Source organism: Thalia democratica, chromosome 9 (genome assembly GCF_965202585.1).
Source record: "Thalia democratica chromosome 9, ktThaDemo2.hap1.1, whole genome shotgun sequence".
NCBI lineage: Eukaryota > Metazoa > Chordata > Thaliacea > Salpida > Salpidae > Thalia > Thalia democratica.
Genome location: NC_139173.1, coordinates 24,561,517 through 24,587,145, shown reverse-complemented (window position 1 = coordinate 24,587,145; position 25,629 = coordinate 24,561,517). Strand labels below are relative to the sequence as shown.

Here is a 25,629-nt window from a genome sequence, read left to right as displayed (position 1 = left end):
ATTAAGTAATAAAACTTAATGTGCTTTTAAGATATTTGTTAAACCATTTTGTCGTTAATAGAAAACTATTAAAACAAAAATAACTTAAAACTGTTTTTCTATGATTTTTTTATATAAAAATTTGAATGAAAAATTTAACTGTATCAGTTTTATTTATAATATTTGACTTAATAAAGTTTTGAAAATTCCAAAAAACTTTTTCACAAAGTAAATTCTACTTTACAAGGGAAAACTTATTGAAAACAAGCTAATTAATATTTTAATATATATTGAAGTTTTTTTTTTTGATTGATTAATTTCAAATCAGAGTTTCTCAATCTAGTTTTCATAATTGCCCTTTTGACAAAAGTTTTTTTTTTCTACTAGTTATTATCCATTTTTTGGCACCTTGCTTTTTGTTGCCGCTTAATAGCCAAAATTAAATTAAGAAGCATTCTTAATCACTTTGGAAAACCCTAGTAAAATTACAGTAGTTATAAATGTTTCAGATTTTTTTTTTAATTTGAGATGTTGCACAAATAGTTTTCTTTATGAATATTCTAAGATACAAAAGATTTTTTAATTCTTGCTTATAAAAGTTAAAATAACTTTCGTTAATTAAATAATTTTAATGTATTAAGATTATAAAATTGTATACATAAAAAATAAGTTTGACTAAGACAATTTACAAATATTAGACATATATTGTAGTAAATAGAGTTTGTACAAAACTTTAATCCGGGTCTAGAATTCTGGATCCATTCAAAAGAAAAAGTTTTTGCCGGATCTAAATCTATTTTTAGAATCAATATCCGGTTGGATCCATTTAACGAATAAACTAATCAACATAATTTAGTTTATAAACTTAATTTAAATAAAAAATATTACTAGTACTACAAAGTAAATTTATAGAAACAGTGTATATATTTACGGAGTATAGAAACACAAAATAAAACGACAAACTTAACCAATTCAAAAAAAAAAATAAAATGCTTGATTTTGTTTATTTAGTAAAAAGTTGGCATAGAAAAATATTTTTAAATAAATAGGTTTAAAGTATACAACCTTAAGTCAAATATCAAAAAATGTTAACACTAACTTTGTCTATTTTTCACTATTTTCTTATCAGTTTAAAAATTAAAACAGTTATTAGTTACATACTAGCTTTATTTTGAAAATGAATGTGTCACTCAAATTTTAAAATTATATTCTTTTGATGTTTGAGATGGGAGGTAGAACAAAATATTTTAAATACGTTGTTTTTAACGTACTATTGAAATTTGATAAACTAAAACTTTAACTGAATAAATAAAAATAAAACTTGTTATGTCAACTTTTTTGGATTTAATACTTTGTTTTGTACAGCTCAAAAAAGTTTAAGTAAACAACAAAGTAGCTCGATGATGCGTTTGTGTACACCATATCCTTTGACCATACTCATGAGCATTTTTGTAATAAACAACTGGGGAAATCATGAAAAAATGATCATGATTTTTTTGCCTCGAAAAACTTTTTCAGGTCTGAGACCCTCGCCGACTTGCAGTAAGCGCCCACAATGCTCTCGTCCAACTCAAGAAAAAGTTCAGGTTTTTCGTTCTTCTTGATTATCGGGGCGAAACCGGTGAAACTGGTGGCCGGACTCAATTCGACTTGTTTCGTTTTGTTTCTCGGTAAAACATTTGAGCTTGATGGTGAAGCGTCTTTGTGAGAATGCTTTTCGGTGGATTTTGCGGACTCATTCGCGAGTTTCATGCACTTTAAATACAAATCTCTTGCAGTTATTTTTGGTTTTTCTGTACTCGTCACTTCTTTTTCGTTTTGTTCAGTTGTTTTGAAATGTTTTTTCTTATCAACGTCATCATTAAATTCGGCAGTTAGTTTTTGAACAGAACTGCCTGAACTCTTAACTAATTTTATACTGTTGTCATCTTTAGAACTATCTATACTTGTTATCTCTTCTTCTACAGAATCGATTTGAACTGCGGCTTCTTGAGCGACTAATTTCGAGTCTGAAGTGTTCACTACATCTCTTGTAAAACCTTCATCGTGCTCGCAAGTTACCGGATTCTCTTCCGGCAATTTTTTTTCAGAAGTTTCACTTTTTGAACTCTCAGTGGTCACGTCTGATGTTTTGTTCTGACCGACAACTTTTTTTACAATGTTGTCTACAGCCTGTTGTGCATCGCTGCTGTTCGGTTCAAACTCATTGCAAAATTCATGCTTTTCATCCGTTTTGAGATTTTCGTCTGTATTGATGGTGTCAACTGTTTTGAAACTTTCCGGTTCTTTAGTGATATCAGCAGGGCTAATTAAGACTGCTCTGTTGAATGAAACTATCGCAGGTTCTATTGTAACTACATTCTGCAAGCTTTCATTTTTATCTTGTAATGGAACACATGTTGGTTCAGTTATATCTTCGGCAAGTTTACTTTGGCTTTCAGAAACATTTGTCTGTTTACTTTCAAAATCTTGGTTTTTACTCTCCATGAGTTTAATATCACTTTCTGTCTTTGTAAGTTCCGTACTATCTTGTGAAGGTTGACCACCAGTCTGAAAACTTTCATCAATAATGACTTCAGTACATTTTTCTTCGACTGTGCCATTGTTACTCTCAATTGGAAAATTTTCTGTTTTTTCAAAACTTTTACTTTCTTCTTTTACCTCAAATACTTCGTCTTCTTCTAACTTTTCAACTAAAGGTCGCTCATCTATCAAACGCTTGTCTTTGTCGTCAATAATCGTTTCAAAGCAGCTTTCCTTCATATTCATTGCAGTTTTTACTTCAATTAGTTTTTCCGACAGCCTCCTCAACGCATCTTGTTCGCTGCTAGATGTAGAAACGTTATCAACCGATTTATCAGTTTTTTCTCCAATTTGAGCAATAGGCTTTTCTACGTCATAAGCTGTACGGCTAGCTGAAAAATGTTTTTCTTTTATTTCGTTTTCATATGTTGGGTTTTCCGTCTCAGTTTCAACACTAATGTTTTTGTCAACTTTAATACCAACATTACTTTTCATTTCGACGTAAATGTTATCTTCGATATTTTTCGATGAGCCCCCAGGTATATTTGTGTCTCCAACCGTTTCATTCGATTGTTCTTGGCAGTCTTCTTTATCATCTTGTAACTCTACATCCGTGTGTTTAGTTTTCACAATGTTTTGTTTAGCAACTATTTCTTTGATACTAGTTTCAACTTCTACAGTCGGTTCTGTAAAATTTTCTTTTTCAACTTTTACCTTTTCAAGACCGGAAACTTTAGTTTTGTCTTCGTTAGATACTGTGTACGTAAAAGTATCACTGTTTTCAATATTTTCAGCGGTTTCTCTACACTCTTTTTTATCAACACCGAACTCAACATTTTTGCATGGTTCTATTTCATGCAATACCGTTTCTTCATTGCATTCAGGTTTATCACCAGCTTGATCGCTAGTTGAAGGACTCGTTGGCAAATCTTCGTATATCGGATTGATCAGAACAAGCCCGCTTTTTCTTTTGTTTTTATGAGGACTTTCACTTACTGTTGATTCATCTTTAGTTCTTAAATTTGTTTGTTGTACAATTTTCTCCTTTTTATCATTGACGACTTCTGTTTTATCGTTTTCTTTGGTAACTTCAGTTTCAACTTTTGCTTTGTTTTCTGTGTTTTCTGTAAGTAGTTTATAATTAATAATAATAAAAAAGGACATAGTAAACTTTCCAGTTAGAGCTAATTTATAACCTCATGTTTAATGCTATAACAATGAACTCAAACCAGTTATGAAATATTAATTGGTTGAAAAACAAACCCGAAACACTGGAAACAGTTTTAAGGAATACGAACTCGAAGGTTCCCTTCCCCAGCTGAGTAAGAAGATCAGCTTTCACCAATTGTGGGCACTCGTCATCACGAATCACCCATTTCTGCCCATCTATCACCACGTGCAATGCGTATAACTGGTAGAAAAAATTGTATTTTTTTTCATATTAATTAATACTAGTAAAAAACACTTTTGTCCATATATCACCACGTGCAATGCGTAATAAAGTGTGTAAGAATGATTTTATACTTAAAACTAGTAGAAAAAAAACATTTCTGTCCATCTATTACCATGTGCAATGCGTATAACTGGTAGAAAAATATTCAAAACATATGTCAACAAGATTAAATATTTTACAGATAAAAACACTATGGGCAAAATATGAATCCAGATTAGGGATACATAACTAAAAAATTAAAAATATAAATAAGTGGTTTAATTAAGTTAAAAAGTCAGTTTCTATATCATAAATGAACACAATAAAGACCTCGGATACTCTTCATAGTACTCTATTTATTTATTTTTAGAAATGGATTGCCAAGCTCTTGTATTAATTAATATATATTATAATCTTTAAAATTATTTTTTTAGATAATTGCAGAGTTGTTAAAGTTAAACCGTTAGCTTAAAAGTCAGAAATAAATAATATAGAAAATTAAGGTTTTCAAATATTTGCTATCCTTTTTAAACTATTCTGACACTTAAGTAACTTAAAAAAAAAACTGTCTTTATTTAATCGATAAAGGAGTTTAAATGAGAAAAGTGAGTACAAAATGAAAACTTAACTTATGTAATAATGAACAGAAAAAATGCACCAACCATTTATATCAACCTTTTGTTAGATTTTAGATTACAATAAATTAAATTGTACATCAGCTTCAGTACAGAACACCGTTGTTTTGATTTTATGTAAAATTAGCCGATTAGTTAATTCCTCACACTTTGGTGGGACGTGAAATTTTAATAAGTTATATTATTTAAATAAACAAACATGCGAATGTTCAACATTGTACTTCAGCGCGATCATCTGACACAAGTTTTTAGCAGTCATGTTGGGTGGGACGTGCAATGTCTTGTAGATTGCTGTTGGCGAGTCGTCATCCGGTTTGATACCAACTTTCAGAAAAGCCTGCGAATGTTAATTTTCCTTTGTAGTTTAGAAACTGTTTATGTAAAAATTGTAAACTTAATTATCATCTAGCCTGGAAACTAGTTTTGAACGGTAACGTTTTAGTGAACAAAAAAAAAATTATTGCAAAAGTGATGATGACGTTTTAATGTTAAATACTTTATTAACGGGTGCAAAATTAGTACTTTACAACTGTTAGCACAAAACTATTGTAACAAAAAAGAATTTTACTAAAAACTTAATTGTTTGCTGTCTTAACAAAGGGGTTAGCATTGTTTTGGACACTGGAGATAGAAAACGATTTAAAATTTTACTTTATAACTGCTTTAAGTTTGAAATATTTTGATATGTGTGTAGAAGTACCTGCAAATCGAAAATGCTTGGCGCTTGGCTCTGGTGTCGCTTCCTCATAGTGAACAAAACCTTCATTGCGCTGACCAGTGATGTCAGGTAGTAACCGGCTTCACCCAGTAACAAGGACTGGTCGAGCAGACCTTTGTGATAAATAAAGAAGTTATAATGATTTAGTGTACTGGTTTTTATAGTTGTGTACTTTTTAAATAAATTTTTAATAAAGCAGTAATAGGTTTAAATCTATTAAACTAGTGAAAGTATGTTTTCCAAAAACATGTTTAAATAAGTTTTTGTTATCTCATGAGTCGTACAATCAACTTCAGTTTTAACATAAATTTTGTTAATGGTTTTAGTTTAAAACTATTGACTAAGTTGTTAAAAAAAGCTTTGAAAAAAGATAACAATCACATTATAAATTAGATTTTCTTTATGTTTAAAGTTTTCGAGAGAAGTAGATTAAAAATAGAAAAATAATAAGTTAATTATTTTTACCTTCTTTATACTGCGCTTAGAGTTAGTAGAAAACAGAAATGAAATGAACCATTCAAGATTAAAAAATACCAATAAAGTTACTTTAAAACGACGAAAAAAGTTAAATTCATTTTACCTTCTATGTACTGCGCTTCGATGTCTGCCGCCAGAAACTCACTTTTCACAATAGAATAAACAAACAAGGGCAGGAAATCATCCGCTCCTATCTTGGCTGCCTGGTCCTTTGCGACTGCCGTGTCTTTGGCTGAATAAGAAATAATACAATCAAATTTTGTCTGTAACTACAAAAGAAGAATTTTAGTACATCTTTATCAACTCAAAATCTGTTTTGATTATGTTGTTTTTGCTTAAACTACTAAGAAAATATATTTTTTTTTGAAAACTGTTACTTCTTGTTTAAAGCCTTCAGAGAAAATTTATAATTTTTTGTTTTATGTGTATATACTTTAAGCAAGTCATTTTTATTCAAAGTATAACACAAATTTTTAGTAAAGGTATAGGTGTTTATATCTTAAAATTTAGTATACAAAAGTTATTGCAATAGAACTTTATTATATGAAAAAGAAAACATTACTTATTACCAAACTATGTATTTATGCAAAATTTAAACATACTCTCGTTTGTTATCAAACTTTATTATGGAAGACTTAAAAAACTTAAACTACTGTTCGTTGAATAAATTTTCTATTTAAAAATATGTATGCCTTATACTCGGAATTTATTGATTTTAAGTTGTTTAGTATAAAAGTCGTACTAAAAAATATCTTATTTGTTAAAGTTTCTAACAAACTGCAAAGTACTTTGTTACGAACTTTAGTAGTTGATTATGTTTATATTTATAAGTCATTGTTTCTATTTTCGTAAAAAGTTTTTTATATACAGCAATGTGTAGTAATTTTACAAGCGTAAAAGATTCAAACATTAGGACTAAGTATTTTTGTTGTAAGTAATAGTGGTTGCATTAATAAATCAATTTTTTAGTTGTATATAAGACTGTTAAAGATGTATTAACTTTAATTTCAAATAAACATTTCTAACTTTAAAACTGCACTTATATTTAGAACTGAAACGTTTATTAAATTAGTTATTAATAATTAGTGTATTGTAAAAATATAAAAACATGGCAAAAACAAAACAAAAAACAAAAGTTATTCAGTTTAAATACTTTAAACAGTTCAAATTTTGATTTAAAATGTTTAAAATGCTCAAAATAATCTGAACCACTTTAGCGTAAGTAAAACTTTATACGTAATTTAACTTCGATAAGTGAAACTTTATCACTGAGTTATACGTCATACTTATGCTATTTGGAGAAATGATTAGTTCTATTTTATATTATTTTTTAACAAATAGTTTTGTAAAACTGCAAACTTACAATTAACTCGCGTAAATAAGTGTAATGACTAATAATTTTTATTACTCTTTATCATTAGTTCGATTGTTTAATAAACTTTCACTTGCTTTATAAAAATAAAACACTATATTGTAGTTGCATACTTGAAATATTGATACACCCACTAAAACACCCTGATCTAAAAGTAAAAAGTAACAGCTTGTTTTAACTTTTTGTTGTATTTATAGCTAGTAACAGCTTTCTAAAACATATTTTCTTTTACATTTGTCGCTTTTAAAATTTAATTTTCTTTTATAATGTGAGTCTATTTCCGTTGGATTTACTTGACCATATGTAGATTAGAAACTAAAAATTAAGAATATATAACTTTAATGAACTAAACTACTTAAGACTGCCTTCGGTGTTTCAAAAAATAAAAGGCTAAAGTTTAAATACAACTTTTTAGATTTTATTGAAGTTTTTATAAAAAAAATTAATGCTATAAAAAGTAAACGTATTTGAATAAAAAAAATGATTAAGAAAACAAAAATTAGCAGTTTTTTAGATATAATTATTAAATTTAACTTACAACTTAATTCAGCTTTTTTTTAAATCAAATCTTTAAATTAAACAGAATTTAACAAAAATAAAAACGTAAAATATTTTCTTTTAGACATTAAATATCTAATGACTAATGAGCAAATTTACAAAATTTCCAAAATACATTAAAAGCAGTCTTTAACCAAAAAGTATTCGTAAAATTTCATTATATCCATAAACGAAAAATATAAGCTAAAATACGTAGTTTATTCATTGATTTATCTCACAAAAAATTATATGTTTGATACTAAATTCAACTAAAAAAAATCCTTGATGTTGTTATTAAAACTCTATAAATAATCTGTTTAATGCTTTTTCGTTAAAATACTTTGAATGTTGAACAACACTAACAAGCTAAATAATAACAGGTTAAAAAAATTGAAGAGTATTAAAAAAGTATAATATTTTCTTGTTTTCCCGCAAAGTCTACTAGCCTAAGATTACAACGTGATAAAAAACACCGGTGCTTATAAAAATTCTATTCACTAATTTTCTACGCATACAACTTCAGTCTAGAGATTTTTTAAAACAATTAAAATACTTTCACATTCATTCAAAAACTAGCGGATGTACTCTTTTAATCGCTTAGTACAAGTGGTTAAAAGAAATTAGAATATTATAATACTTTTAAATGTTTCTTTTCACAAACGAATTTTAATCTAGACTTTATTAATACTTGTAAAACACTTTCACTTTTATATACTTACTATTTTAGTGAACTATAAATAAAAGGTTTAAATATAGCCTGAATATTTAAGTACATAAAAGACAAGCTTATATCTTTTAATACACTTCTACCTTCCAACGTTTCACGTAAAATTTTTAATTATAAACAAAAAACTTTAAAAGTTTATATAGATTAATACACTTTTAAAACTAACTAACTTTTCACGTAAACATAAAACGTAAATAGTATAAAAAAAACTATTTCATGTTTGTCATTTAAAATATAATAATATAACTAACAGTTTAATCTAATAGTATCTTACTCAATACTTAAACTAAAAACTATTATTTACATTGACATTTTTATTTATAATATACAAGCTAATCTATTTCCAATACACTTCTATCAACTAAATTTTCAAGTATGCAACTTCAGTCTAGACTTTTACTATATAAAAGCTGGTAGATATACTGATTTCATTACTCAACAAAAGCAGATTTGAAGTAATTAAAAAAAAAAACTTCAAATAGTATAACAAGCTAACATACATTATTTAAGTATACTTCAGTAAATAAACTTCTATCATAAACATAATATTTATAATCAACAAATTAATCTACTTCCATCAACCAACTTTTCACGTAGATGGTCTTCACGGCTGCAAGGAGGTACTTCAACTTGAGGTAAGGAGAATAGGTGTTTTGGAGGGCGACGAAAATTTCCTTGATTTTCTCCAAGTCGGTTCCCTTTGGCGGGACCAAAGACTTTCTGATTCCAAACTCCTTTGCTGATTTCTGTTTCGCAGCCTTCGAAAAAAAAGCTGATGATAAAACTTAGTTGCATACTTGATGAAATAAGATTCAGTTAATAAACATATATAAACACATGAACTTCTTTTATCTATTTTGAGTAAGTAAAAAATTTTTTTAAGAAAAAATTTATTAATTAAAAGGTATAAAGAATAAAGTTTGAATACTCAGTTGAAAAAAAAAGTCGTAAATTAAAACCTTGCAAAAGTGTTATTATTTACACTTTTATGGAAGTTCAAATATTTCTTAAGATTATGTTAGTTGTTATAAAATATTAAAAATAAGTTCAGAGGCATTTAATTGGGGTTTTTGTTACTTTTGTTTGAATATGAAAAGTTTTTTAGAAAATTTAGAAAATTTTAAGAATAACTTTTATGTTAAGTTTAAAGTTATTTTATCAATGGAACAATAAATATTATCACCATGAAAGATTCTTCGAGAGCTTTTAGTTTTCCCGAAGTGAAGTAAGAAGTGACGAGTTGCTGGTAGATGACGTGATGAAGGGGCAGCAATATCAGTTCTTCCAGCCCGCTGTCGATTGCTCCATCTGAAACAATCAGTTATTAGCACGATTCATTCTTGTTATTGAATCCAAGAGGCTATGCGACGTGGCTTAAAATTCTAAATATTCGTCTGCTTATATACAAGCACAAGTATTTTTTATAGTTTATTGAACGACAAAATAAGCGCTCAATATGTTTGGTCCTAAGACTTGGTGCACAAAGAACCTTTCGGTTACTGGAGTCGCACAACACAAGGTACCTTTTAACGTCTTGTCCAGGACTTAAAAGCTTAAAAAAGCTTTTTACTTGTATTAAAAATACTATTGAATAAGTAATTTTTTATGGTAAACAATTTATTTAAAGATACTTCAACAAAAGGTATAAGTTTTATAAATAAGTAAGAAAAAATTGCAATAGATTTAGAAGGAAATGTCACAATGTTTTGATAATAATAATAATAATTATTTTTTTTTAATTCTTCAAGTCTTTATATTACTTTGTAACCAACAAGTAGTTTTTACAAAGAACTGATTGATTAACACAGATAAGTTAAACTTTTTAATATAGTTTGCATATATTTTTGATACAATACAAACAACATTATATTTAACAAGTAGTGTAACTAAAAACAAAAGCATGTAACGTAGTTAAGCAGGGATCGGTTACAGATTATTTGTTTCTATTTATTTTATTTAATCAATTTTTATTAATTAACTATATTTTTATTTATTTTAAATATGTTTAAACTTGCTTTCTAGTTCTGCGCTGTACCCCTCCTCCTGCGAGTAACTTCTAATTTTGTGGATGAACCCGAAGTTTGGGTTCAACAACAGGCAGATCTTGATGTCCGTCATAAAGCTTCTTACGTCATGCATGAGCACCAACGGGAGCTTTTCTCGGTTGACGCTATGAATTTTAAGTTGGTTTGAACTAAAAGCAAAAATTTTTTTCTTGTTTCTACTTACTTATTAAAAAAAAGCTAAAAACTATATTAAATTTGATTTTAACACAGAAAAACAGAGTTTAAATAAGTTACATAATTTTTAAAGAAAAAATAGAACTAAAAGTGAAAACTTTAGTTTTGTTTACTCATAGTTTTTTAAGAATGAGAAAAAAATACTAATAAACTTATGTTTTTTTATACAAAAAAAGTATAAAATCAAACTATAAAGCAGCTTATTTAACTAAAGAGCTTAAGAATTTGTTTTACTTTGATTTAAAAAACTAATTTTTAACTAGAGTCAAGTTCTATAAAAATTCGTTTATAAATAAGAATAAGTCATAATCTTTTACGTTTTTTGTTGTATCTTCGTTTTTGTTAAACATACAGTATCAAATATCTTGTAACAAAACCAAACACACAGCTTTCTCTAATATAGTGAGTATAAAAATGCTTTTTTAAATAAAACTTATAAGAAAGACTTTTTTTTTTAATATTTAATTAACTAAAAAACAACTAACAATTTGTAAGTTTTTTAAAATTTCATTTTGTAAACTTTTTTGTATATCACTTTATATGTAACAAAGAAGAAACTGTAATCAAGATAAGTAGCTATATTGTTAAGATTAATAAACATTGTTTGTCTACAAACTTAAAAGAATTACCCATAGTTCTATATCATTTTAATTAAAAACAATAACGTTTTGTAAACTCCACTAACAAATTTACTTTATTTAATTGAGAAGTTTAATAATATATACATCAAATGAAAAATAACTTTTAATAAAAACAAATACAAAACTAATTTAAGCATTATAACTAGTGAAACAACTTTACTTAAACAAAGCCAATAAATTTTTCTTTTTAGCTTTAAGTTTGCAAACTCACCTGGTTTCTTTAACAAATTTGACAACGGCGTATCCCAGCGCGTTGTTTTGGTTCCTGCCGAGTTTCAGCAGCAAGTTCCTCGTCCTCGACGTTTTCCTTCGTCGCAACAACGGGGCTGCCGGCAGTTGTTTCGAGAATTTCACGTAACTCACTCCCTCCTTCGTTGCTGTTTTTAATTTTAATTTTTCAGATTAACTAACTTTATTCTTTAGCTACTTAGTTTTTTTGATGCCGTGTTTAAAAATAAATAAAACTTTAAAGCTTATCTTCACATTTGTTATTTAGTAAAAAAAATCTTGAAAAAGTATATTAAATTAAAATTCAATAAAATTTCGAACAAGAACTTTTTTTTTATTCTGTTTTATTTTTTCTGTAACTCAACGGTTAAGTAGCTGGCAGTTAACTAATCAATTAAATTAAGCTTCTTCCGCTATAGTTGCTACTTATAATCGAAATTTTTGACTCGTTTCATTTATAATTGAAGCAGCATATTGCTTAAATTTTCAAACTAATATAATTTAAAAAAATTTCTCATAACTGCTCTATCCGGTGTACTTTTTGTTTCAATTGTTAGTTTTTTAAGACGAATTATTTTAGCTTTCCAAATTCTTTTAATATACTTATTTTAAGTCGATGCAAGTTTTGTTTTTACATTTTATTTTAAAATTTTTACGTAAATAATCCTTATGGCTTAGTTGCTTTCTTTAAATAATTTTTGCCAGAAATATATAATTTTTTTTTTTTGCATGTTGCTTGAATTATTTTAACTGTAACTTGTTTTTGACTTGTCACTAAACAACGGTTGCGAAACTTATTTTCTTCTGGAGAATGATTATTTTAAATTAGCAACTTCTTTTCGTTCTCAATAAATTTTTCCGGTTTAAAAGTATTTGTGACTTTATCTTTGTTCGAACCTTGAGGAGAATATTGCTTAAACTTAAGAAGCAACTTTTCCTCTTACTTAAAATAAAGTTGCCTATTTGTCTTATTTTAAAAACAAACGTATTTTTCATTGATTTTTTTTTAGTTTTGCTTGACGTGACCAATATATTTTTTATTGAAATTTGTTACAAAACTTTTCTGTTTTGTTGCTATTTTTATTTAAAAAAAATTTGTGATACTTTTGACTACTTTTAACGTATTTGAATTTGTACGAACAGAGCTAAACTAATTTAAGAACCTATCTTTTAACACTTGAAAATTTTTAAAAGAAGTTTTTAAACAAGAAAATACTCTAAAAATAAGTTAATTACAAATATCTTCGTTATTTTTTATTTATTTTAATTTTAAAATGTTAGTTTTTTTTTAGCTTTAGTTTAGTTTTTTGTATCAGTTGAAAATATATCTTTTCAGTTGGAAGTAAACTTTTGATTCAAATGAATAATTAAGAAAAAAATATTAACTTTATTTAGAACATGCACTCAAATTCTTTAAACGAAATTATTAAAGTGTTCTTTTTTTCCCGCACATAAACACCACATCTGTAGTTCTAACAATTCATTTACATTTTTTAATGTACAAAACCTCACACAAACGTTAATAAACAACTTACTTGATAGTTCTTGATCTTGTCAACAGTTAGTCGGATTGGCATAATTTGTAGCAATGTTACTTTGTATGTTAATTTTTACGTTTTTTATAATAAAGCTAACTTGTTTTTAATGGAAGAGGGTTGACATTTGATTCGTCTTCTTCCTGCAAACATGTTTAAATTAGACGTACTACTTAAATCTTAAAACTTTATTCTTTTTGAATACAGTAAGGATCGGAAAACAAACCCATTTTAGTCACACTATTTTATGTAAAATAATTATACTGGTTTCTGTCCGTAAAAATTTCAACGCTGTTAGCTTAACTTTGAGCTGCATAGGGCTAATTTTATAATTTCATATTATACTTGTTCTTAAACTTTTGTCGTTAATCATATTTTCTTCTAAGTTTAAATATAAAATTGATAGTCCGCTACAGACTTTTTACAATTAAATGCAATGTGGCTAATTAAATTACAAAAAAAAACATCAGAATTATATTTTAGTAATGTATGACGTTTTACAATTTGATTATAATTTTTAAATAAACAACAAAATTTTACTTCTCTGTTCTTCGGGTCGCTTTCGGCCCTCTGCTTAGTTGTAAATTCTCGGATCAGTTTGGGGGCTTTCCGGGTACCGCTCCACCTGATCGTCTTGTTCCTTTGTAGTTTTTGAGGGGAAGCACCTTGCGGAGGTGGGGTGATTTTTTGTGACTTTTCTGGCGTTTTCGTCTTTTTCTTGTCCATCGACTGCCTCTTTATTGTTTTTATGACCGAGTTCAGAGTGCACACTTGCTCCGAGTTCAGAGTGCACACTTGATCCGAGTTCAGAGTGCACACTTGCTCCGATGGCTGAATATCAGAAAAAGTTTTCATTCGTTTGTTGAATTTAATGAATAATAATAACGATTTCAATAAATGATTAAAAAAAAAGTGTAGCTAATGTTTTGCTGGTCATAAATTACCATTAATGACCAAATAAATCAAAAATGTTGTAATAAAATGAAAAATAAAGGCTATTAAAGTCAAAAATTATGACAACTGTACTTTTCGTTTGTTAATAACTTAAAAAAACATTTACAAATATATTTTTTTAGATTTTTACTAAAAAGCCGTTTATTTAAAAAAAATATTATATCTGTGTTAAAAAAGATGGAGTAAATTAAAAAAAAAAACTATAAACAATATGTCTTGTTAGGATCAAAATATAACAAAAAAATCAAACATAATCGCAATATTATAGAGAGTGTTTTTATAACCAAATTTGTATATGTACCGTACAATGATATTAAATTAAAATAAAACATGTGTAAACAAACAATTTCACTTGAGTGTTGCATTGAGCTCGACCTGTCCTTTCTGCTTGTGCTTCTCGCTCGGGAAAAATCCTCGCTTTTAGACGGTTGACTCAGATAATCCTTTTTAGCATCCTTTGTCGTCCTCCTCTTTTTTGCTTGAAAATAATTTAATGATAGTAATCTCTGTTGTTTTAAATATAAAATCTAATAAAACATCGGCGAAAGTCATCAGGGCCAATGCCTGGAGTTTGATTAAGGTGGGAAAAGTTAACATAAAGCCTTGATCATACCAGTTAGACCACAAGCTTTCTGTAAACTTAAAACACCATAAAAACGATACAATTACTTGGAAAACTGAATTAGTTATTTTTAAAATTAATACACATAATGAAACTATTGTAATTTGTTTTACAGTTATACAGTTTAGAAAATAGTATTTTTTCACGATACAAACTGAATAACATGCATTGTGACGTAAGAGAATGCGCAAGATAAACTTGAAGTGACGTAAATTGTTTTACATTGCATAACATTGAATCGCACAAGAAACAACTATTCAGCTTGTAAATTAATTATACATCTTCCTACATACTGTTAATTCTTATTAGTTTGATCTTCAAGTTTTATTTATTTGTTTTTTTCATTCTCTTTATTGTTAATATTGTTTTAATCATCACATGTTTTGGTGTATACAAAGTTAGAAGGCATATTTTTGTACTAAGGTTTATTCATTTTGTATTTAAATTGAAAATAACAAACGTATTTCAAGCTTTAAGACAACTTATTCTAGGTGCAATTTGATCAATAAATATGAAAGTAAGTCAAGGTGTTTAAAAATTTGCCGTTTTATAAATCAACATTTATAGAAGAAAATAATTTATTTATTAGAACAGTTGGTTTTTAGATTACTTTATATATGCTAAATTTATTGACATTATTATAAATTAACTAACATACTTAAAAGCTTAGCTACAGTTTAATAAAAATAAAATATACTTATTTTTTTCTATAATAAAAAATGAACTTTACCGCACGACCATCAACAACAGTGTCCGAGACATTCACGACCAGTTTCGTCCTTATTAGGACTCATCAAGCAAGCAAAGTCGCGAGAAATGATAAGCTGACGCAGCCATACCGTTCACAGCCCAATGTCTATGACGTGACATTTTGGTTTATTTTCAGCTTTACGTGATATTTTTGTCTCTACGGTCGTTTTAATCAGTTTTAGCAAGTGTTTATTTCGGCCATCATCAACCAAGCGGTTTCTCGCGACAGTGCCTGCTTTATGAGTCCTAATAAGGACGAAACTGGTCGTAGGTTGTCTCGGATGCTGTTGTTGTTGGTCGTGCGGTGAAGTTCATTGTTTATCATCGATGGTTTAAAACATCTAGACTTTCTAGATGATGACCGAAATAATTACTGGCTGTTTTATAACAAGTTTTATAATACTTAGAATAGTTGGTTTATGTGTATAAAGAAATTAGCAAGCTCACACAAGTTTAAAGATAAATTAAAAATATAGTTTAAAATTATATCTTCTTAAAAATTAATTTAATGTGTGTTTTTCGTTTTAGATGAACTTTATGTGAAAACAAATCGGACACACAAAACTCATAATCTTTTATTCTTTCTGGCTAACAGTTAAATACTTTTTTCATACTTTTTAAAGAGTTTTTACGAAATTATATATCTGCTTCAGACATAATTATATTAATTATAGACAAAAAAGAGCACTTTATATAATTAGGAAAATTATAAATAAATAAATAAGTGTTGTATTCAAGCTTAAAAACTAAATGAAAACAGTTTCTTATTTTTTCTGACAAAAACATTAAACTTTAAAAGTACATGTAACTTAATGATTTGAAAATATGACACAAACTCCTACAAACTTACACAGTATAGACCCTCTTCTTAACAGACCCGTTACATTCAAGCTCTCCTTCACCAGTTTCGACTTCCTCGTTGGTTTGAACGGTGTGTTTCCTCCCTTGAACTTTGGTACGTCTTTCTGAAAATGTTAAGCTCTATCAAGATGTTTGTAGATACTTATTCGTCAAGTATTTATTAGACTGTGGTGGTTCATGTTGCGTTATTTTTCATTGGTAGTAATACTTGTTTTGTTTCTATTGGTTTTTGTTTATTTTTATTGGTGTAATAGTACTTTTCTGTTTGAAATCATTGAAATTGCTTTTTATTAAGGTATGTTAAAAAGTTGAATAAATACTTACTTTTTAAAAACAACTTCTATTTAGTCGTAATGAAATAAGATTTAGTGTAATAGCTACTAGTTAACTCGATTTATTTTTTATTTCGTTTTGATTAAGTATGTATACATACTTAACTCCTGGGCAAAGTAAGATAAATAAATAAAGTGTTTTTTATTAAGTAAGGCATAAACATTTCTTATGTATAACTAATAGAAAAATTTAATTTGTACGAATCAGTAGAAAAAAAAATCGCTTTAAAAAACATGCAAAAATTTTCTTAAATAAGTTTTTAAAGTAAAAAAAAAAACTTTTTAGTAGCACTTCTATGCTGTATGCAAACAATAAACAATTTAAGTTGTCAGTTTATACTGAACAGTTTTTCTGTTAGTAACTAAATTTTTATTGTTTAGTATTAAAATATTTTTTCTTGTTAAAGTACCGAAAAATTGCACGTACGTATTAATGTTAAGCAAAATTATTCTAATTGCATTTACATAAATATTAACAAAATTTGTTTTCTATATAAAGGTTCTTCTAATTTGCTCATTAATATTCTGTTATTCTAAAGTTTATATAAAGTTTAAGTAAATATATAAAATGATGTTTTAACCTCAATAGTTTCTGTCTAGTAGTTCGTTTGAAAGTTAAACTTTTTTTTCTGTTTTAATATGAAGCAAATTTTCTCGCATCAGGCTTAAAATTTTACAAAAGTTGGAAGTAGAATCAAACAACTATAAAAAACAATTTTTCACTTTTTGCGCTTGAAGTTCAAATACTATATATAAGCTCAAATAATTTTTTTGTAAATCTACTGCTTTAGAACATGTTATATATTCAGATTAGTTAAAAGTTGATATTATTTAAAATTAAAATTTTAAATGAATAGCAACATTTAATATAATAACTTTTAAACAAAAGTGTTTAATTTTTATGAAGAAAGTTGTTTAATGACAATAGTTTCTTAGTGAAAAAAATTGAATATCTTACTTGTTAGTATCATTTGTTATCATTGTTTAAAAAGATTTTTAACAAAAGTAAAAGTCACAAATACTTCGTTTTTATATTTTACATGTGTTTAACCTTAATACTTTAGCAAGTTTTTATTGAATTTTGCACCCTGAAAGTTTTGTTTGGACAGTAAAATTTCATCTAATAGTCTGATGATAAGACTTCCTCTTTAAAAGTATTATTTATTTAACTTAAAAAAAATCATTTCCTTATCACAATACAATTAATTATCAGTCTGCTCAAATTAGTTAGTTTTAAATTTTACTTTTCAATCTTGCGAACAAAGCGTAAAACATCAGTACAAACTTATCACGACTTATTTAAAATTAAAATTGGGTATTTTCGCTATCAACAAAAATTTTGTTAAAATTTGTTTTTTTAAACATTTATTTTAAAGATAAAGCTGTACTTTGACTGTTCGTGCAGTCTTAACATCTTTTTTTTGACCAAAAACAAAATTTATTTCTAAATTTTTTACATCAAGCTATGTAATAACTCAGAGGTTTTGTATACATTTAAAACTCAATTCATTTCAGTATACATTTTAAAGGTAAAAAGAACTAATTAAAGTTTAGTATGTTTTTTCAAATAATCCCTTTTAACTCGATAGTTCAATATCGCACTACTGTCAGTTTGTTTAAACAACAATGTACAATAAAAAACGTTTAACTTACTATTTAAACATAAAATTTTTGTTTCAGTTTCTGTTTTTTACTCCTATTTCTTAACTAGTAAAACAGCTACAAAAAATTATTAATTTAAAAAAGAACAATATATAAAATATGAAGTTCTAGTTTATTATACCGCTCCATGTTCAAAAGTAACTCTAGAGTTACCCCATTTTGTACAGACAATTGAGTGAACGCGTAAAAACAGTGCTGAAAACTTTACGACATGTTTCCGAAGCAATATACTGAAAGTTTGCAATATTTTTTACGCTTGTGTAATTGCAAAAAAGTCACTTAAATAACCCACCTTAGCCACGTTGCTGTTGAAGTAGTAGAAAACCGGATTGTAAAACAACAGCGGTCTCGCTCCACCTCTGCCGCCCGTGGAAGTCTTTCTCGTGCTGATGTTGATGTTTTGTATTAAAATAAATAAATTATTGTTAAAATCAAATTATTAGTAATTATTAGTCATTAAATAATTAGTGAAAAAAAGAGCTTAAATTTTAGACTATTGTACTTTACTATATATATGTGTTTGTATATGTATTGCAAAAGTTTAAATTTCAAAATAAAGATAACATTGTTTTTAATCATCAGCTTAATGATTAAAAACAACTTTATTGTTTTTATAAGAAATGTGGACTGTTCTTTTTTGATTTGAATTTTCGCAAAAATTATTCAAAAGCCCTTCAAATGGGCTCTGTCGAAGGTAATTTATTTTATATAAATACACTATTTTCTAAATACACGTGTATATGTAATCATGCTCAACTATAATCTATTAATAGTTTGTAGGCTAAACTATATTAAACTTAAATTCTCAGTACATTTTATGAAATTTTTGGTTTTAACCACTATTATTTGTGAGATAAATTGATGTTATTAATTTTTAAACTGTTTTTTTTTAAATAGTTATATGCTTATAAATAAATGTGAAAATTTATTTATATTTAATGTAAAAGCACAGTTTTCCTCTTGTTGTTTGTCCATTTAAACATATGTTACAAATTAGAGTTTCACCGAAAAGATTCTAAATTTATAAACAAATTTCTATTTAAACTTAAAGTTGTAAAGTAAAATTCAGTTTCAAACTCCTTAAATAACAACTAGACTCGACTTTATACTCCCGACTTACTAAGTAATTGATCAAAAAAAAACACCTACGTGTTTTTTAAAATGTATTTCCTTAAGCTCTGCATGTATTTACGCAAAATAAACAACTTCTTAGAATTTAACAAGCAAAACTTCAGTTTCACATTTTGCAGATTTACATGCATAACAACGTATATTCTTCAACGTTAGTTTTAAGCAACAAATATTAGATTGTTATAGAGAGTTTAGAATATTAAAAAATGTACAATTTTAACAGACAGGTGTTTTTCTTGCTTATAAAACAGAGCTTGTAAATTGCTTAAAACAAGAATAAGTCGGAGCATAACACAAATCAAGATGAGCTCATAAGCATTGATCAATATAAAAGACAAGTTGAATTTCAAACATGTTTAAAGTGTTAGAAAAGCATAATAAAAAAAAAATAATATTTATACAAAACCTATTTTATTAAAATGTATGCTTAGCTCTACGCTGCTTTTTGATAAGTCAGTTAAAAAAAAACAAATAAAAACTGAAAACTGAGTTTGTTGTTTTTATTATTGATTTACACTGCTATGAGCATGTTATAACAACGACGAGTGGTTTTATTTGTAACTAAACTTTGATTTCGTTTCTAATTTTCTTACTAATAGTACCACAACTAAATATAAACTGTTTTTTCAACAAATAGTTTTAATATTATTTAATTAGTTTATGTTATATGCTTGTGTGCCAATAAGTTTGCAGCTAAAAATAAAAACTATAAAGCTTGTTTGTGATTTGTACTATGAACAATCTAAAAAGTATAAATGTTCTTAATTTAAACTATATAATATTAAACAAATATAAATAAGTTGTTTAGGTTTAGATTTTAATGAAATTATATACATAGAACTAATTATAAATTAAAATAATCGTATTGAAAAAAAAGGCAAACTATTTTAAGTATTTTAAGGTTTATATTTTTTCAGATATTAAAAAGTGTTTTGTTGCAAGAATAAGGTTACCTGAAAATAGTTAACTAGCTTCAATAACATTTTTCTTAGAGTAAAAGAGTTTCACAAAAAAAAAGTTTAAATTATGCATTTTAGTCAATAAAGCCTTGTTTTAAAACTGGTTGTATATCTTACAAATAACTTTGTTAAAAGAAGTTTACTGATAACAAATCTTTAACTTGAATAATGTACACTTTATACTCATTTCTTTACAAATTTGTATAAAAAGTCTATCTACAAACAATTTTGCATTTGCTAAGCATTAGTGAGTTTGACAAAAGTTTGAACACATACATAGATTCTTATCTGGCATACACCAAATATATAATTTTTTTGAATAATATAAATAACAAAAATTAACCACCTTTTCATATTAACCATTTCACATAAGTCGCAGTCTATAAACTGAACAGTAATAAAAACTTTAAGTTTTAAAAATGTTTGTCATAAATATTAGTCATCACACAATGTGTGATTTTTTGTTGTAAAGTCGCACGTAAGACTCAACCTTTCGACTACTTAAAATAATTAACAACAAAATATGAAAACTAACTTTTTTCTTTCTTTCAACGTTTTTGTTTCTTCCCAATCCTCTGTTAGCAATCCATCTAAAGAACTTCCGACACCCTCACCAAAGTCCTCAATATTCTTTTCAATATAAAATAAATATAAATAATGATTTATTTTATAACGGATTTTTTATAATTTTGAAAATACTTGAACGGCTTTAAAATGTTTTAAATGAAATGTGTACTTTAAGTTTAACTGTAATTAGTTCTTTTGTAAAAGAGATACTTTTTACTTTTATTAAAAATGCAAGTATGTTGCAGCAGAATATGACGTTGAAATATTTTGTCATATGTATTATTTATATTTACAAAAAAGGACAAAAAATCATTTGAAAAAATGAAGTAAAACGAATTCAAATAAAATTTTAATAATTTTAAACTAACCTTGAAGAAATCGCTTTCAATATCCATCAATAAAATAAATTATAAAATCTAAAACCTATTGAATAATATTTTAAGTTGATATTAAACTATAGTTTATTCAGGTTATAACGATTTGTATTTGTTCTGTAACTTTTAAGAAAAAAGCCGATTTTCAAAAACCACGGCTTAAAAATAAAAAAAAAAGCTTTAAACTGTTTTGTCAAATAAAACTGTAATTAATAATAAAAAAACTAGTACAAAGTTATGAACAAAATTAAAATGACTGGAGTTAAACAAATAAATGTTTAGTTTGTTAAACTAACAAAAACTTCTTAAAATCATAAAAAATTAAAATTAAACAAATGTTTTGTTTGAAAAAATTGTTAATATAAATTAGCAAAGTTAATGCAAAATAAATGTTTAAAAGTTGTTGCCAAAATATTATGAACATGAAAATAGATTAAAGTCGATACTTGAATTTGAAATAGTGCTTTAGATCATTTCCGTTCATTTATGTTTTCATATCACGCAATAATTTTACACTACTTAGAAAAAAAAAAGCATTTCAACTCTTTAATGTTTACAATTTTCTGCCGTTTGAAATTTTATGTTAAACTATTTTTAGTTATAATATACAATTAGTTTTATACTTTGTTTGTACGAGTAATGTAAAGTGTTGTAAAGCATTTTTTTAATGCAGGTTTTTGAAAACGTTTATAACTAATTTTCTGAAACAAAAAACAGATACTTTTACTTACTTCACAAATCATTTTTAGTTTGAAACAGATCGGTTTAAAACAAAAAATTTTAATTAGTAAAATTATAACAGATAAATAAGTTAAACATTAAAATTCATAAATTTTAATTCTTAAAAATTCATACATTTTTCGTTTATAAAGCTTTTCACTTTTATATGACTTTTTAAACATAGTAAACATAGATTTGAAAAGAACTTAAAACAGTGTTGATGGTTCTGAAAATAAACATTTTGTTTTAAAGTAGTAAGTTTCAACTATGAATAATATTTCATAGAGGTAAAGTTATTAGAGAATTTTTTTTACCTTAAAATCGTCATATATATTTTTTAATTTTATAGTATTCATTTTGTTGCATTTATAGATGATCTCTAACCAAGTTCACTTTAAAAAAATTTGCTGAACTACTACTACTAAAAGTTTAAATTGAATTAATGAAGTGTAAGACGTAACTTTCTTAACAATAATTTGTAAACTCGTTTTTTTTAACCATCCGAGAGTTAATTTTATTGAAAAAACTATTGTTTTAACTTCTCAAAAAAAAAAAAAATTCAAGTGCTTAACGTCTATAAAAAGAAAAGCAACAGTGTTATGAATCATGCATAGTTTGAGGCAAATATACTTTAACTAAGTGAGTTATATTGGTTTTTAGAAGTTTGAGCATAACTTTAAAAGATAAAAGACAATGCAAATTACTTGAACCAAAAAGTTATTATATTAATTTTCTTTTGTTAACTTGTATTTAACTTTATTCATATGATAGTATAGTGTTGTTTCACCTTTAAATGTGTTTTTCTAAATGTTTTAATATTTAATAAAATTTATAATATTTTAATATTTTTACACTCTTCAATTGACACAAACAAAGCTGAGATAGTTTATAAACATAATTAAAAAAGAATTGTTTTAATAATATGAAAATGCTTTTTTTTTTAATTATTAAGCCCTAATGCTTTGATCGGAAATTTAAACAGCATCGGACTTTGTTTTGACTTTCTTTTGTAACAGCTTATAACGAATTAACTCATTTAACAAAAGAAACTGCCATTCATTTACTGTTGTTTTCTTCAGTAATTTTCTTAAAAGTTCATGTGTTTAGCCAAGAAATAGTAAACCAAAGCAAATAGTAGCTTATTTTTGATTATAAACTTATAAACATTTTTATTTAAAATTTTTTAAACATAAAGTTCCCAGTTTTAGTTGGATAAGGCTGGCTTGCAAAGCAGATAGATCAGGGTTTCCCAAAGTGGGCGATATCGCCCCCCTGGGGGCGATTTTAGTTATTTGGGGGGCGATAATTAGTAAGGGGGCGAAAGGGTGGGCGATAACTAGTAAGGGGGCGAAAAGGGGGCGATTTTAAAATTTTGGGCTGTCATGAGATTTTTACTTTTTTTCTTGCTATTTTACTAATATTAGCTTGCTATTAATTGTTTGACCCTGAGGTAAAACTTAAACAAAAAAGTTTATTTTATTAATGTAAAAAGTAGAAAAAAAATCAAGTGCTTATGACTCCTACTTTCAAGTAAATACTATATTTTAATTCATATACTTCCTTGTTTAACAATTACATATATCATAGATAATTGAAATCCCTCTCACTATTTTATAACCTGATATATATGTTATTTGGGATCATAAATGGTTTGTAAAAATCTATGTTATTTTTTATTAACTATCACCTCATGATATTTCCAGTTGTTTTTTGAAAAGTCATTAAGTAAGACTAAGAAATAAAACTATACAGGGTTGTCAATTTACCTAGAAACTTGGAAAAACCTGGAACTTGACAAGTTCGGCAAAAAAAACCTGGAATTTTTAACGATTTTAACATATTAAGTAGTAAAATTTAGATTTGACACAAAATAGTTATCATATAGATAAAAATATGGATCCCTTCGAGGCAGATACTTTTGAAATAAACGACATACAGGAATCCTTCTCAGACTTACAAACTGACCTTAAACTTAAAGTAAATTCTTCCAAAGAACGATATGAAAGCTTTTGGACTCAACAAAAACTAAGGCAAAAGTATCCAATCATTTAAGAGGAATTTAGATTGTTGTTTATAGATTTTCCTTCTAGCTATGTTGTTGAGAAAGCTTTCAGTTCAGTTATCAACATCTTGAGCAAAAGATCTGATCTTAATATTTATAAAGGAGGTGACTTAAGGCTCTATTTTACTGATTAAGAATCAGATTAGAAAAACTTGCAAGCAGTCATGAACCTCATCCTTCACATTATATTAGACTTCAGTAGCAGACATTATTTTATGAAAGTTTTTTAATTTGATTTAATCTTTTGAAAACTTCTTATTTAACCTGGTTTGTATTGTAATTAAGTAGTCTTTTTATAATAACAACTTTATTAAGCTATTTATTCTACAACAGGTTTGCATAATGCCTAATGAATATTAATTACGGTGGACTTCCTCTTGAGCTCGCACTTTTTACCAAAATAAAAAGAGCAAATTTATATTTTCTTATATATAATTAAAGTAAAGTCTATTACTAACCAAATATTAATAAAACAAAATGTATATAGTATTTGTTAGCTTATATAGATCTGTTTTATTTTAATGAAAGTTTGTTTTATGTTTTAGTGGATTTCATGTTTATTCATAACATTGTTACATATAACATATTGAAATTTTCATTTTGTAAAAAAAATATGGTAATAACTTTTTTAGTTTGCACTTTTTAATTTCTTTCGAAGTGCGAACTTAAGCGGAAGTCTACTATGTTTATTAAATAATTTATGTTTTAAAGTTGTTAATAGTTTTATTTTGACCTGATTAATTTTGTAGTTCATATTCGTCGTTTTACATTACACTAAAAGTTTTTATAGCATAGTGATAAAATTAAAATATTTGTTTGAAAGACCTTTATTTGACAGGTTTTTGTTATTACTTGTTTAATCCGTATATAACTTATATAACTATATAACTATTATATGGCTGTAAAATTTTGATAACCATTAATGTTTTAAAGTCTAAAATGAATTTTTTGGTTTTTAAGAGTATAAATTTGAGGTCTCTATTTTAAATGACTTCTACTCTTTCATTTAAAAGTTTCTTAAACTCAATTTTATTTTCTAACTTGATTTATTATTGTTAAAAAAATTATTATTATATAAGGAGTTTTAGACTATTAATACAACTGTTTTTTGTTTTTTCTTAATTTAATTATATTAGCAATTAGAATATACTTGTTTATTTTAATACTTCAATACTAGCTTTTAGTTTTTCACTATTTTCCTCTGTTAAATTATTATGGGCTAATAGCTAGAAAAAAAACTTTTTAAACAGAATTAAATAAGCCATCAAAAAGACTGCTACAGTTACAAAACAAAATTTAAACCTAGTTAAAAGTTTTTTTAATTTGATTACTTTCTGTTCACAGAATTAAGTGTAAAACATTGGATTTTTTTTTTGAATTTAAATAAAGAAAAAAAAAATGTTAGAATTAAGGTTTAGCTCCCTAAAGATTATTCCAAGTCAAGTACTATTTCATGGTATTCTACTACGAAACAAATAGTTTAAAAAGTTTAAAATTAAATTTTTAATTTTTCAACTAACTTGCTTACAAAATATCTTAGTATTGAAATTAATAAATTTACTGCATTAACTGAAGCTGTTGATGAAACCAC

The 25,629-nt window shown here is 26.4% G+C and overlaps 1 protein-coding gene across 1 annotated transcript; it reads right to left on the bottom strand.

The window, feature by feature from the left end:
- Window positions 1-1,212: 1,212 nt before the first annotated feature.
- Window positions 1,213-21,300, bottom strand: LOC145843967 (uncharacterized). Its single transcript, XM_082951262.1, has 16 exons — window positions 21,251-21,300; window positions 20,851-20,945; window positions 18,518-18,611; window positions 16,221-16,335; window positions 14,343-14,476; window positions 13,585-13,875; window positions 13,145-13,187; window positions 11,493-11,658; window positions 10,416-10,570; window positions 9,584-9,708; window positions 8,987-9,158; window positions 5,868-5,996; window positions 5,270-5,400; window positions 4,769-4,906; window positions 3,766-3,913; window positions 1,213-3,626 (listed from the first exon to the last, which is right to left on the bottom strand). Exons 1-16 carry the CDS (start codon window positions 21,275-21,277, stop codon window positions 1,465-1,467), a joined length of 4,125 nt encoding a protein of 1,374 aa, XP_082807388.1. The 5' UTR covers window positions 21,278-21,300; the 3' UTR covers window positions 1,213-1,464.
- Window positions 21,301-25,629: the final 4,329 nt, after the last annotated feature.